Here is a 15785-nt window from a genome sequence, read left to right as displayed (position 1 = left end):
TGTATGTGCAAAAAAATAATAAAAAAACCAATCCCAGTAAAAACTTATTTTTTAAAAATTTAAAATTCTTTAAACAAATCAAATAAAAAACCCATTAAATAACTTTTTGAATGTACATTAAAATTTTACTGTATAAAATGTAGGTTTTAAAATTTATAAGGATTTAAAAACTATCAAGAAAAAATAAGTTTCTGACTTTTTTAAAATTTTTCACGCAATTTTTCAAATTCTTTAAATGAGAAAATAAACAATTTTTTGAACAAATGAATGAAATATTTTGCTTTGAATAAATTTTGCATAAATAAAAAATATGCATGAAGGGAAATATATGATGTAAAAAATTTTTTGGATCCCCCTTTCAAGTTGAATAGACATGGGGGCTTCAGGTAAACGTCTTTTCCCTTTCCGCCGGGACTGGGCTAAAATTTTTCCCGCCAGTGCTGTCCCGGCTGTGCTTCCGGGACTTTTCCCGGGTTTAAAACCTGGGTAAAGGGGTTTAAACTTCTCTTTTTGGGTTTTTCAGTTGGACTTTTTCTTCCCACTGTAGTGTTTTATTGACTTTTTTAACAAAAAAAATTTTTAAACCAAAAGTTAAAAATTTTGGGAAAAATAGTAAAAACCGCTCTGGGATAAAAAAAATTTTTAAAAACTTTTTTTAAACAATTTTATTTTGTTTAAATCTGTTTTGGGAGAATGTCAATTAGATATGACATAGTTTAAACCCAAATTTTCAGAATTAAAAAAAGGGTTTCAATTGGGTAGTTGAAATGACTTTTTGTATGTCCCTTTTTTTATTTTGAAAACAAAATTTTAAGGGAAAAGGGAAGCTTAAGGCTTTGTGAGACATTAAATCAAATTTACAAATTTATAGGAAAGTTTTTTTAGCAAACTTTTTCAATTTAAAAAAGGGGGCTTTTCCCAAAGAAAATTTTAAAAGCCCAAAAAAACATTTAAAATTAAAAAATTTTTTTTATAGATCCCAATTTTAAAACACTGTACTATTGGGAAAAAAAAAAATAATAAAAAAGTTTACTAAAAATTAAAAATATTTTTTTTTGGTTTTTTTTTTTTTTTTTTTTTTTTTTCTTTTTTTTTTTTTTTTTTTTTTTTTTTTTTTTTTTTTTTTTTTTTTTTTTTTTTTTTTTTTTTTTTTTTTTTTTTTTTTTTTCTGCCATTCTTAGGCAAATTTGAGTTAAAGCGTTTTGGGGTGGCTAATAATTTTTTCTAGGTCATTTTGGGGCAAAATAAAAAATAATTATTCTGGAAAATGAAAATGAAGCTAATGAATCTTAACTTTGGCACACATTTTATAGGTCCAGACATGGCACTAAAATGATATACAAATGTATAGAAAAAAAAATATTTCAAGTTCCCATCAAAAAAACCTTAGCGGCGGAGTCCCCCTTTTGCATATAAATTCTATAATTATTTAACGAGTTTATAATGTACTTGGTTTTATTTACCTTTTACTATATTCTTGCTCTTTAACGGGTTGACAGGCATGAGCCTGTTGTACAGCACATGTGAGGGCATTTTTATGAACAACCTGGGTCTTTAATACAACCTGGAGGGACTCTAATCCACCTGTCTTCATTAACTAAAATGATACAAAAAAGAAAATATAGCTGACCAATAGAACAGTATTTTGCAAAATTAAACAACTCCACAAATGTATTTAGGCTACAAGTATAGTGTGGAGGACACCTGTAAATTTATGCAGTAAGACCAGGCTTCATACTGTTGTCAGCTCAATTTTCAATTATTTATATTGAAACCACTTGAAATCACAATGGGCAGTTCCTAATCCAAAGCAGGGGGACTGAGTCTAATATATAAAATCAGGGATTATAAATATCAAGGTTTTTGGAGTTAAATTTTTCTTTAAAGCTCTCCACTTATTAATTCAAACTTAATGCAGGTTAAAATTAAAATTATCCTTTCACATTATTCAATCTGTAATTTTTTGAGAACATAGCATCACTACACACCTCCAAAATCCCGTCCCTGCTTCTGAAACTGAACCTCCCTACATGAGCCTCGTCTAGCTCGTGTATAGCCAGGTACAAAAATCCTGGTGTATATCTGTAAATTATTAACATATTCATTCATGCATTTCTGATATTATCATGTATACAGTTTCTAGAACTTGATATAAAAGTTAGTGAAAAATGGTCAAATATATAGATCGGGGTCCGTATTCTCAGTGCCTGAAAGGGTGGATGGAGCCTCATTAAGCCTAGAATACATACATACATCAAATATATAGATAATTACATTTGAAATTTATCTATTTAAACCTTAAAATTCCTGAAATTCATGATTTGGCTTGTCCAGCTTCTTTTTTGGAAATATTTATTTATTATTTTTGAAATATTAAGATGAAAATTTAAAGTTATTCAGCAAACAGTATAGATTCTGGTTAAACAACTGGTCTGGCTCTATACTGGTGGCAAGTACCAGTCACTTCCACTTCCAGCCAATTAAAGAACAAAAACTGAATAATATTTTGATCAAGTAAAAGATGCTGTCTATTGAAGTAAGCAGGCAGTGAAGACTTCATTTTTTAAGTGTTATAACAAAGTCTTGTTTAGAAAATCTTTGGAAAATATTTATTTTAAACATGTGGAGATATATGTATTTACCTATCAACAAGTGACTCATCCTCTAGAACTGAGGTTATAAAAGTGGGCGGAGGTTTCCCCGCGTCCTCCTTGAATCCTGCAAATTCCATCTGTACAAACCTCATGTACATGTGAAACTCATCAAAACCCATATCATGTGCCTGTAGTCTGTATATCTGTACAATAAAATACACAAAATTTGATTGAAATTTTAACAATCTACTGTGAATTCATTTAATTTTAGGGGTATGAAATTTCATGGTTTTGACACAAAGAGCATTTCCGTGGGTTTTTAAATTCATGGACTGTTTATTTTTTTTCAATAAAGGTAAAATGTAAATAATGTGTTGCAAAATAATCTTAAAGCAGACAAAATAAAATTTTATTGGATCATAAATTCATAGACTGACTTATCCACAAAAATCACGAAATTAGTTCCCCATAAACAATAATGATTTTGCAGTATAAAGTGAAATCAGAAATTCCATGATTTTACAAATTTAACTTATAATCATAAATTATAGTTGAATTTAAAACTTGAAAAAACTGATAATGGCCTGAAGGCAAAATTTTCATTATGCTTAGCCTCTATTAAATGTCTTTGTTTTTTCTTAAAATAAAGTTTTACGATACTAGAAGAAGTGTATTTCATGCATGGATAAAGGCGCCTTATCATGTGATGATAAAATCCATGACAGTTGTGTACCCATTTCTACAATCTGAGAAAATAGTCATACCATAAACACGTCTTTTAAGTATGAAAGTAATACCAAGTGAAAAATTTGTTTGTTTGTTTGATTGGGTTTTACGCTCCACCGACATGGTGACGTTCCAGCTTTACTGTTGGAGGAAGACCTCGGGTGCCCTTCTGTGTATTTTTCAGGCATGAACGAGCACCTGAGTAGAACCAACAATGTTCTGTAAGCTTAGGCTGAATAGCTTCCTCACATGGTGAAAGAAAAAAGTCCAAAAGAAGCACAATTTAAAATCCAAGACAGAGTTACAAACTCCTGCCAGCGTGTTTTATGTGTGAAAATTGTCAATTTTATACAGAAAATCTAACAGAATTCCTACCTTGGCTAATATTTCAGTTTCCCAGGCAACATCAATCAACCTGTGTCTAACATGTACTGCCTGTAAAAATAAGATTTAAATATGTTAATAAAAATCTAATGTACATTTTGAAACATGGATGGTAACATATTTTTCGTACAAATAAAACCATTGAATATTTAAAACTATGGAATATCTAAAAATATTTAAAACCATGGAATATCTAAAACCATGGAATATCTAAAACCATGGATCACTTGCAATGCACAAATAATTTTCAAATGTAAACAAATAATTTTCAAATGTAAACTATAAGCAGTCATCTGAGGAAAAAACAACTTAAAAGTGAGATAGGTAAAATAACAAGCTTTATGACCATAAAAATGATTTTGTTTTTTCTAAAATAATGGATAATGTATCGTATCCAAAAGAATTCCTGCTCAACATGCTAAAAAAATAACAAAAGTTCAGAAATTTTTTAAGAAAAAACAAGCAATTATCATAGTATTGCAAGCAATCCATAAGTCCCCTACCAGTTAGAACCACATCAACAATCTGAAAGGCCATTGGCTATTCACTAATGTTTCAATTTTTCTCTATTTTAAGTAAATTTGTTGGAAAAGTTCTTTAAAAGTGATCACAGGAAACAGTTTTTATGAACAGACAGACAGACGGACTGAAGGACACTCTAAAGTTAATATTTGAAATATCCCTGTTACCAAAATATAACATTTTTAAAAGCAAAATTCTTAAAAAGGATATAACTCTTGAATTAAAGATGCAATTTCATAAAAATTTTCAGCTCTTTTTGACTAATCACAAATATTGTTATATTTGCCATGTTTTAAGCCTATTTGTTGCCAAGGCAACCAATATTTTTTCAAAATAGGAAGAACAGATAAGACATGCATAATCTCAAGACTGCCATCTACCCATATGTCAAGTTTCATAAAAATATTTCCAGTACTTTTTGAGTTATCACTGGATTCAGTTTATGTGTAAAATTTGCCATATTTTCAGTCTATGTGTTGCCATAGCAACCAGACTTTTCAACATAGGAAGAAAAAGACGTGCATAATCTCCAGTCTGCCATCTACCCATATTTCAAGTTTCATAAAAATATTTCCAGTACTTTTTGCGTTATCACTGGATCCAGTTTATGTGTAAAATTTGCCATATTTTCAGCCTATTTGTTGCCATAGCAACCAGAATTTTCAACATAGGAAGAAAAGAAAAAGACGTGCATAATCTCTATACTGCCATCTATCCATATATCAAGTTTCATAAAAATATTTTTAGTACTTTTCAAGTTATCGCGGGATCCAGTTTTGTGGACGGACTGACAGACAGACAGACGGAGGGTAAACCTAAAGTCCCCACCGGTAAACCGGTAGGGGACTAATAAAATAAGATAAGAATTAGAAATCTACAAACAGAAAGTTTAGATTGGGAAAAAAAGCAAATTTATTGACAAAATAATTATATGGCTTATTGATGCCTTATTTATTTCAGCAAAGTTCCAATGGAAAGGGAGGGAGGTAATCCAATTTTTGAAGGTGGTATTTCTAGATGCAGTTATCCCTCTTTGCAAGTCTTTAACAGGAAGTAATTCAAAATCATCTCCCTTTTTGCTGAGAAATCAAAATCAAAGTTTTTGTAAATAAAAAGAATAACTAGAATAACATTTTAAAATGAGGTTACAGTGCAACCCTACTGAGTTGCCCTCTGTAGAAAAATAACCTCTTCAGAAAATCAGTATCAATTCTTCCAAAGTAAGACCTCGACAATAAATTCAAACTCTCAAAAGCAACACCTCTTGGCAATGACCAAAATCTTTGTCTCCCAAAAGGGAACAGCTCTGCAGGGGTTATTCTGTATCCGTATTTACTAGGTGTACTTGTGACTAGGGGAAAAATGCTTACAGTTTAAACGGCGACCTAAAAACCATGTTAAACGTTAAACCGACCATAACCATTAAAATCCCTACTGGTGACTGTTTTAATTGTTACCTCCATAACTCTTCCCACTTTATTCATCATAAGTTTATTTTTCTGTTTCTTCTGCCCCCTGGCTTGCTGGTCCCCGTCCTCCTCCATGGCAAACCTCTCGGCTATCTCACATATAAACAATGGGTCCTCCGCAAACACACCGGAAAACAGCTAGATAAATACAGTAAGATAAAAAAATATGAATCCTCCAAAAAAATATGGGTTATCCCAAAACACAACCAAAAACAACTAGTAATATACAACAAGATTCAATCACAATTTAAAGATGAACTAATGTTTTGATTGGTAAAATTCATTATTATTTTGAAGAAAGTTTGTACCTATTTTGAGCCCACTCTCGAGTTCTGGAATAAACCAGAACTGATGACTTAATTGATAACATGGTAATGATCCCAGTTGGGCTTGAACTCATAAAGTCTAAATTGATAGGCAGACACCTTAAATACTAGGCTACCATTTCACTTCAAGTGGAAATATACATAATATCATCATGATATTATTAGTGCAGTTACTGGGTAACTCCTGTCTAATCTTACCCTATTACTGAAGTAAGATGATGATTTATAAATAACACTGAAGCTACTCACATCTTTCTGCATTTGTGGAGAAAATGAGGTGCCAATTGGCTCCATACTCTGCCACTCCCTGAGAGCCACTTCGTACAACTTCTTCTCCATAATCAAGGAGTCAAGGATAGTCTCTGGCTTGTGTATATGTACCAATTCCTGGCAAAAAAACACAAATACACAAATAAGTTTTATAAAGACACCAAAGCAAAGAATGCACCATTTTAATATGTTGTTAGTGCTTTTTTTTACAGAAAAGAGTTTTTTTTTATTTTTAAAAACATATAAATATAAGTAAGATAGCTAGAGAAGATTAAGAACATATAAATAGTGTTTCAAGAGGGGTTTCAAATTAATAAAATTTAAACCTGAATAATTCATCAAATAGATCCTACAGACTATATTGTCATATTAGTGCTCGCCAATTTTTTTAAGCCAATCACCGACGAGGATTTTTCAAATTTTCAGGTTTCAAATCTTAATAGAACAGATTTTATATAAACTGGACGTTTTATATTATAAAACGCAAGTGGGCGGAGCTAAGTTTCGAAGAGCGCTAAAGTGAAATATACGCATGTGCAGAGATCTTGGAAGTTTACTCCTACTAATCAATATTTATGCATCATGTTTTTTCCGTACCGTCACTACGGCATAGGATTAAAAAATGAGGTTCATTGAAATGAAAACAGGCAAAATAACAGTTAAAATGTTTTATTACTTACGGAACCAGTATCATTTTATAATTTCCAAATAAAAAGTTCACTTATTCCAACAAAGTATGTATGTAATATTTCTTACTTTTTATGTAAATATTACAGCCCGTGCCGCTGCAAAACCGAAAGTAGGGTGTTTTTATTAATTTTACATTTATTTTTGACAATATACTGCCATTTGTCCGAAGATGATATGTATATGAACATAATAAATATGTATGCTGCATATATAATCAAGCTACAGGTTCATTTCAGCCCGAAAAATATGTCGAGGTGACGGGCGAGGCAAGACATGTCGACTTTTTGTAGCTTATTGTGAAGTTGCAGTACATGAAAATCGGGCACATGACAATTCAGCACATAAATAAATATTTCGCAAAGAGGGTACCGATATGGATATGCACCGTGATATTGTCTGATTTACCTAGACAGAATGCGGGAATAAGCTATGCAAAACACGTGACCCGAAAATGTGTACCGCTACCTCTTCCAAATATGGTTATACACATTTAGGCTATCGTGTGACGTCACGCAGTGTGTTGGGCGGAAAAAAATGGGCGGAGCACTAAGCCGGTTAGAGTGCATATTGGATGTTCTTCGTAAATAAGAAAGCTACAGTCGCTTCGCAAGCTCCGCTCCTTTTTAGCTTTCTTATTTACGAAGAACACCCAATATGCACTCTAACCTATACTTAGTGCAGTGACCGGTTAACTCCTATTAAATTATATATGAGATAACATATTAAGTGACAATATACACATTTTTATTATATACCTATACATACTTTTGTTTATACTCCTAATGTATGCATCACACGCCCAAATATGACCCCGACATAAAAAAATCTTTATCACACTCTAGTATGATCTAGAATGACTTAGCTGACTTTATACCAGTTATATAATGGTTGAATATGTAGTTTAAATTCAACAAGCTATATAATAAAAAAAATTATTACACGAGTTTCTTGATCTATTACTTGTATTTGGATCTCATCAACTTAACAAGAATGGATCACACTCGGCCTAACCAAGTCTCGTGAAATCCTATCCTCATAAAACTCACTCAAGTCAAGTACAAGCTACAGATCAAGACACAATTATATTATTTATTCATATCACCATGTTTTTAAGAGTGTTTTTTATTCCTAAATCTAAATGTCAACAACTAGACATTGTCAACAAGAGAAAGATTTCTTGCCATCAAAACATATAATTACATAATATCATACCTGAAGAGCAAACTTGACAGCTTGAGGAACTTTGCTGGCTATGGCTAGTGTAGGATGAAACTCTAATATGAACACATTACGTAACGCTGACCTGAAAATAAAATGATACTTTCTATGGTAGACAAAAGAGCTAAAGTGGCAAATAGACCTTTCTATCTGAAAGGGACTTCGTAAACGGACTTCGTAATACGGAATAATTTGGGGATTTTCTCAAATCAATAATGCGAGGAAAATAAAATAATCAGTACGCTAAACATTTATTACAGCGGTTATTGTACATGTATATGCTTTTTATAATATTTCTATCAACACATTAAAGAAGAAGAGAATATAATCATAATTTATATAAAGACAAAATAAAAAGAATACAAGTTTCCTAATTCATGTATTCTTTGTTGTAGTGCTAATACCAACATGCCATTAAGTTTTGAGTGTTGTGAAAGCAAGACTAAAGGTAAATGTCATTACTGCTGTCCCTGCTGACGCCAAAGTGGGGGGGGGGATCTCCTGTAGAGAGCGTGATTTTCTCTTATTTGATTCACAACTCCTGCGATGAGCCGGTCGATTACATTGACTTGCTGCAACATTTGTTACACCCGTCACTCGTCGTATGTATATTTGTATACATATCACTGTTACTAAAGTATGTATAAAATGTAGTAACGCTTCAGTGTGAAATTGCGCGAAATTATCGAGCGTTAGAATTACACAATAATAGTACATATGTTATATCGACTAACATTAAACCCTAGGTCCTCAAAAGTTGCCGATTTTCTTACAGTTATACCTTTGAGTTGGAAAACCTGTCTATTATACGTGTGTCGTCAATTTTTTTGTTATGTTAAACAACTATGTTTTTTTTCACTGCAACACTATACTGTTTGCATTGTATTTATATTTTTAGAATGAACGCTGGTAGGCGAAGGCTAACTTTTAGCACTTCCCGATTTAGTTCAATCCCCGCCAGATGCTTCAGAATATATCAACCGTACATGGTTATGTTTAGTTGCCGTAATGATGCCAACTCTAGACTCCGTACTAGATATTCGCAACCGTTTATTTTCAAATGATTCCGAAAAGAAACTTTTTTCCAAATTCTCTCAGAAAATGTGTACAATTTCTATGAAATATAACTGGTAAAAGATCAGAAACATTAATATCAACATTACTTAAAGATATACTATGCTCAAATTTGATATTAGAAAATATTGTTATTTGTTTGTAAATATAAAATAAACATGTTTTGAATTTACACAAAGTATAAATGTTATCTTTTAAACTCTACACACTATAGGTGGGCACACTATGAATATATAGTGTCATTAAAAAAACTGGCGGTTTTTTTTTAAGAAAAGACCAATTTTACTTGATCTTTAATAGGGAACGCAGCTTTCCATACATAGTTTATTCATTCTTTTATTCAAATTAGACATATTCAGTAAGAATTATGAAGGTTTCCATACATTTATTTGATAAAAATATTTTACTTAAGGATGAGCATAGTATATCTATAAACTTAGAATTACAGTGGTCAGTAAATATAATTTTATCGATTGTGATATGGATACGATGTTACATGTACCCATCCCTGAATTGTAACACTTTTCCACAATTCAATGTGTTGCACCGCTTATGTACATATTGAAATTCGCACATTTATATACTACATTTTACATAACATTTTGCGAATAACATCACTTGGACCAACCATTAGGTTAGTGGCCGCTGGGAAAGACTGTATCCTGCAGTTGGTGCAAAGATGGAACATCACACAAATTAGTTCGACCTATTGATAAAGCCACAAAAGAACAATTCTTTTCTGGATACTGTCACTTTCCACGCTATGAAAACACATTCAGATGGCGACGTTTGTAAAACTCTAACGCTCAAGATATCGTGCAATTCCCACTGAAACGTTACTACACATTATACAAAATGAACTTGGCGTCAACAGTGACAGTAGTGATGTCCCTGCTTTTCATACTATGTACCAACACTTACTAGTATATCTTGAAAAAATCGCTTCTTTGTCATTGGTTGAAAAAATTAACACTACAATAGAGTATATGAATGAAGTAACTTGTATTGTGTTTTTTTGTTGTTGTTTTTTTTGTTCGTTTGTTGTTGGTTTGTTTTTATTTGGTCTTTATATAAATTATGTTTAATGTGTTGATGGTTTATAGTAGCATATGTATGTAAGAAAACCCGCTGTATTGCAGTTTTAGCATATTGATATTTTTATTATTTACGTTTTGAGAAAATCCCCAAATTTATTCCGTATTACGAAGTCCATTTACGAAATCCGTTTAAGATAGAAAGGTCTAATACTTGGTATATTTGACATAAGAGCTATAATGGTATATACTTGCTATGATTGACAGAAAACCTATAATGGTACATACTTTCTATGACTGACAGAAAACCTATAATGGTACATACTTTCTATGATTGACAGAATACCTATAATGGTACATACTTTCTATGATTGACAGAAAACCTATTATAGTACATACTTGCTATGATTGACAGCTATAGGTTGTTTTGGTATAATACGGTATGGCAGTCCATGTTTGTCACCATCTCTACAAACTTTCTGGTTATATTCCCTCTCATCTTCTATCTACAAATATCCAAATAATAGACAATTGCACTTGCTTCAAATGTACTTAAAATAAATGAAAATGCAACACTAGTGGTCCTTTTCCCCAATAAACAAGGAAGTCCAATTTCCTAATAGTTTTTTACAATTATTTCTTCCTAAACTACATGGTAGTTTTTGAAATATGGGCACCTGAGTAGAACACCAATGTTTTGTAAGCTAGCTGGACAGCTTCCTCAAATAAAAAAATCCAAAGTTTCTAGCAGGATTCAAACCCACAGCAGTAAGGGGCCAGTGGTTTGAAGTCAATGACCGAAACATATCAACCCAGACATTTATGCCCCTAGAAGAAAACATGAACTTTTTAAGACATCACTGGATAGGTGTGTTTATATTCAACACATATAGTTGTCCCTAACTTTAAAACAGACCTGCCCTTTGAATTTGAGAAAGTCTTGTTTTTGAATAGGGAATACTTTAAATCAACTACATGAATTCAGTTTGCAAACATCCTAGTAAGCCTAGATTGCTTACACCATTGATTATTACATTTGTATATACTTATATCAAAAACATTGTTTTGTTTGTTTGATTGGGTTTTATGACATACCGGCACAGTATAGATCATATGGCGACATTCCAGCTTTACTGGTGGAGGAAGACCTCGGGTGTCTTTCTGTGCATTCTTTCAGGCACAAAAGGGCACCTTAGTAGAACCACGGGCGTTCCATAAGCTAGCTGGATAGCTTCCTCACATAAAAGAAACCAAAAGTCCTTGTCCGAATTCGAACCCACAGCGATAAGGGGCAAGTGACCACAAAATATATATTGCCACTATAATTACCTGTTTATCAAGAATAGACTTGATAAGATTGATATGTTGTCTCATAATAACACTCTCCGCACGATAAATCTTGATAAAATATTCGGCAGACAGGTCATATCTTGGTCTCTGATACATTAAGTTCATTATCACCTGAAATAGCAAGTCATTACAATTATTAACACACAGGCAGGTTAAACATCAGTCTCTGATACATTAAGTTCATTATCACCGGAAATAATAAGTTGTTATAATTATAAACAAAAGGACAGGTCAAACCTTGGGCTCTAATTCTTTAAGTTCATTATCACCAAAAATAGCAAGTCATTACCATTGTAACCTCAGTACATGTCTTATCTGATAATAAAAACAATTCACTATCTCTTACCAATACCTTATTAACTTTGTACATTGAAATTGCCCTTTTTTGAATTTGGAAATGTCAATTGTGAGTGTGACAGATTTCAATATAATAATACTTAAATTGTGCAGTTTAAAATAATTATAAATTATACAGGTGATCTGTTTGTTTCTGAGGCATAATTAATGTGGCTTTAAAGCTAGCACTATAGGGGCTACATATCCAGAATATCTTATATTATAAGTTGAGGAGTAGGAATGTTGTCAATGAAATTTTAATTAAAGTAAATACATTTTATTGCTTCATAAAAGTTTTTAATAAAGGTCTTGTGTTGCTGGGTATTGTGGGGGTTTGTTCATTGAACGCCGTCCTTCCTTGTTGATCTTGTTTTTCATATTTTAACAGAATACATAAAATTTTACCTGGGCTAAGGCTCTCTTCTCATCTCTATCAAACACATTGTGGTATGCTTCCATATAACAGTCAATTAACTAAAAAAAAATAAAACACAAAATGTATATGAATATCCATAAAAATATTGTTCAATAACTTGCCAACGTGGCCAAGTGGTTAACACGTCAGACTAGTAATATAAGGATTGCTGACCGCGTGGGTTCAAAGCCTGTCAGCGGCAAGCCATTGTTTCCTTGAACAAGAAACTTTACACTCATTGCTTAGTACTGGTTGGTTCCAGGAATGGATTCAGGAGTGTTCAATAAGCTTATAGCTTCCAACACAATCAAACTAAAATAAATTTGTATAAACTAATACCTTGATACTCATCTCAATTACAGAAATAAATGGTTAATCTTAAATAAACAATAACATTTTAAATTTCAAATTATCAATTGATATACAAATTCAAATACAGGTAAATTTGTAAATGAAAAAAAACAAAACAATGTATTTGATGAAAACTGCTTAGCAGCTATAAAAAATATTAATTACTGTAATGAAAATATTTTGGGACATTAGTTTCTAATATTTTAAGTACATGTAATTTGCCACTTATATTAATTAAAAATTACATGATACTTACCTCCCTTTTACATTCCATAAATGCTGTTTCATTAGTCCATAAGTCCATCATCACACCAAACCTGTCAATTTCCATATGAGCGTATGTAGGCATATCAAAATCTCCTGGTCCTGCTGTAGATTGCTGAAAATATAATACAGATTATAAAAGATATTTATCAAAATTCATTCAAGGCATTTTAAATTAGGTTTACAGCATAATGGCAGAGATAAAAAATGCTGGAATATTTAGTTATTTTACCCTTAACATGCTAAATATCTTACATTCTTTCAATATGGACCACACCATTTGTCATTTTAAGGACCATTTGAAAAAATGTACTGGCTGAAAGACCATGAGCAGAAGAACCTGAACCCACATTGACTGAACTGAGAGTCATCATCGTAATCATTAAGCCACCTTTCTGTTCTCCAATTCAAAGATATCAGTAAAATTTAATATGCTCATAAATCCCCATGAAACTTTACCTGTCTACGTCTAGCGGACTCTGTCTTCTTGTTTACACGAGATATTCCACGTAGGTTACGATCCTTCTCTATATAATGAGTGGCGAGTAACATGAGACCTTTCTCTAGTTCCCTGAAATAACATATAATATATTGTCATGTTTTTGTATCCAATTTTAATCCGGTAAAAAAAATATAAAGTATGCTATAAAACTAGGCAATTCAACAAATCGTTAATGGTATTTTGGCTAAACTATAAACATTTACATCATAAACCTTCACTGATACATCGATAGATTTCTGGTTGGTCATCGGTTCCTTCTTGCAATTATTACAAAGCCTAAATGAACACTAAAAATATACCCAGGATCTCCTTTCAACATTGGAAAACACTAGTAAAACAGTAAAAAGTGGAAAGAATGGTCTGAACAGTGTAAAAAGAGCTTTAAGTCTAACAAAATATACATTATTCCTGTATAAAATATTACTGCCTGAATAGTGAACAGTACGGACCATGTTCAGATGGAACAGACATTCATGTGACCTCGGTCTGCACTGGTTACATGGGTAAGACAAGTTGCCCACAACAGGCTTAAGGGTTAGTAACATTGACTATGGGAACATACTTTTCTACAGGTTAAAAGAGCAAAGACTTACTCTAGATCTTTGACAGCAGTATCATACATGATGTAGTAACCCCTCTGATCTTGTACGTGGATTCTACCATCATCAATCGTGAAGAAATCATCGTGATTATCTATATCAGCAAACTCTACAAATTCTGACTCATTCAACCTGGATAAAACAATCCCAATATTTCAAATACTGAACATGTTTTAAACATTATTATTACCCTTGGTCAATACTTTTCACCTCACTTCAAAATTTGAATTATTTTATGTGTAATACATATACTTAAGTTTATACAGATTTTGTTTGACTGTGTTAGAAGTTATTAGCTTATAGACACACTCTTAATTAAATCCATTTTCTGGAACCAACTAGTACTGAGCAATGAGTGTAAAGTTTCTTGCTGAAAGAAAGAATGACTTGCCCCTGATGGGACTTGAACCCACACTGCTAGCAATCCTTAGATAACTAGTCAAAAGCTTTAACCACTTAGCCAGGCCCCCACAACACTCAAACTTTCAACAAACAGTAAAAATTTAATCATACTTACCATTTCTAAACCTTTTTGTTTAAAAGATAATTTTATCAATTTAACAAGACAGTTAAAATATCTTTAACAATTTTATTGCATCCTTACTATATGAAAGTTTCATAAATTTATAGAATTTAAACAACTCCACATCCAAGTTTTTTTTCTGGCCAAGGAAGACTTTTTCCGTGTATTATTTCAGGCAAAACTTAGTGCTTGAAACACAGAACTACTGAAGGTTTGCTGGATACATTATTAAGTCCTGAGCACGATTTGATTTCCCCCCAGTCAAGGCCCAAGTGTTTTGAAATCAGAAACCTAAAACGCTTGGCCAAAGATGTGATACCACATCCACTCAATAATCTAATTATACATGTATTTATGGACTGACATATTATCGAAAGAATGAACAATAGATGATACTAGAAAAACATACTTGAAATCTAGTGGTGTGTTGTGAAGATAGGAATGGGATGCGAGACCCCCACCACCTCCAACTGTACCATCGGTCTCTGTTGCTGTCCTGTGGTTCTGTGGACTGTAAAATAATATACTCAAATGTTATTCATGTCTAAACTTTACCAAAATACAAACAATATAATCAAAAAATTTTAAATTATAACTAAGTTTCTGTGAACAAACATTAAAGCATTTGCATGTGTATAACTGTTGTTTGGGGACCAGGAGATGGCTTTTGTGAGGGTATTTTAAACATCAAAATGTTGAATGGTCTTTTAAATTATTTTTCTTTAAAAATAAAGCCTAAAATAGAGTATTGTTGTATTTAGTGATGAAAACTTGATCCTCCACATGCAAATAATCCAACTTCTCCAAACTAAACTGTTAAAATGGAGAACAATAGACATTTAGAAACAAGTTTTCAAAATAGTATTAAGGTCACCAAAAACCTTCACAAAACTTAACATAAGATGAGGTGACATGTGGACCAATGGTCTTACAATGGTACTTAAATAGTGTGTTCATAGGAAAAGAAATAATGTTTACCAAGCTTGTTTGAACTCTGCTTCATCTTGTGTTAAACCAGCATCATTTATAGTGAGTGTTCTTTCCAGGACCGAAAGTAGTTAAACATACTCAGACACTGAAAATAAAGATAACAATATAGATATATGGAAAAAAAATTATCCAGCCAGTGTTTTTCCCG

General features: G+C 32.1%; 1 protein-coding gene across 1 annotated transcript; it reads right to left on the bottom strand.

Moving 5' to 3' along the window:
* Positions 1–1463: 1463 nt before the first annotated feature.
* Positions 1464–15722, bottom strand: LOC132729109 (uncharacterized; the record flags this gene model as incomplete). Its single annotated transcript, XM_060714849.1, has 15 exons — positions 15626–15722; positions 15057–15158; positions 14119–14256; positions 13483–13594; positions 13016–13138; positions 12399–12467; positions 11637–11768; positions 10707–10813; positions 8194–8284; positions 6271–6408; positions 5684–5833; positions 3696–3755; positions 2643–2797; positions 1989–2082; positions 1464–1597 (listed from the first exon to the last, which is right to left on the bottom strand). Coding segments are annotated over exons 3-15 (1394 nt in total), but the record flags the coding sequence as incomplete, so codon positions are not given.
* Positions 15723–15785: the final 63 nt, after the last annotated feature.

This window comes from Ruditapes philippinarum, unplaced genomic scaffold (genome assembly GCF_026571515.1).
Source record: "Ruditapes philippinarum isolate M1 unplaced genomic scaffold, ASM2657151v2 ctg15124_1_1_1_1, whole genome shotgun sequence".
NCBI classification, from domain to species: Eukaryota; Metazoa; Mollusca; class Bivalvia; order Venerida; family Veneridae; genus Ruditapes; species Ruditapes philippinarum.
The sequence above is the reverse complement of the archived record's forward strand: the minus strand, read 5'-3'. Positions and strand labels throughout refer to the sequence as shown.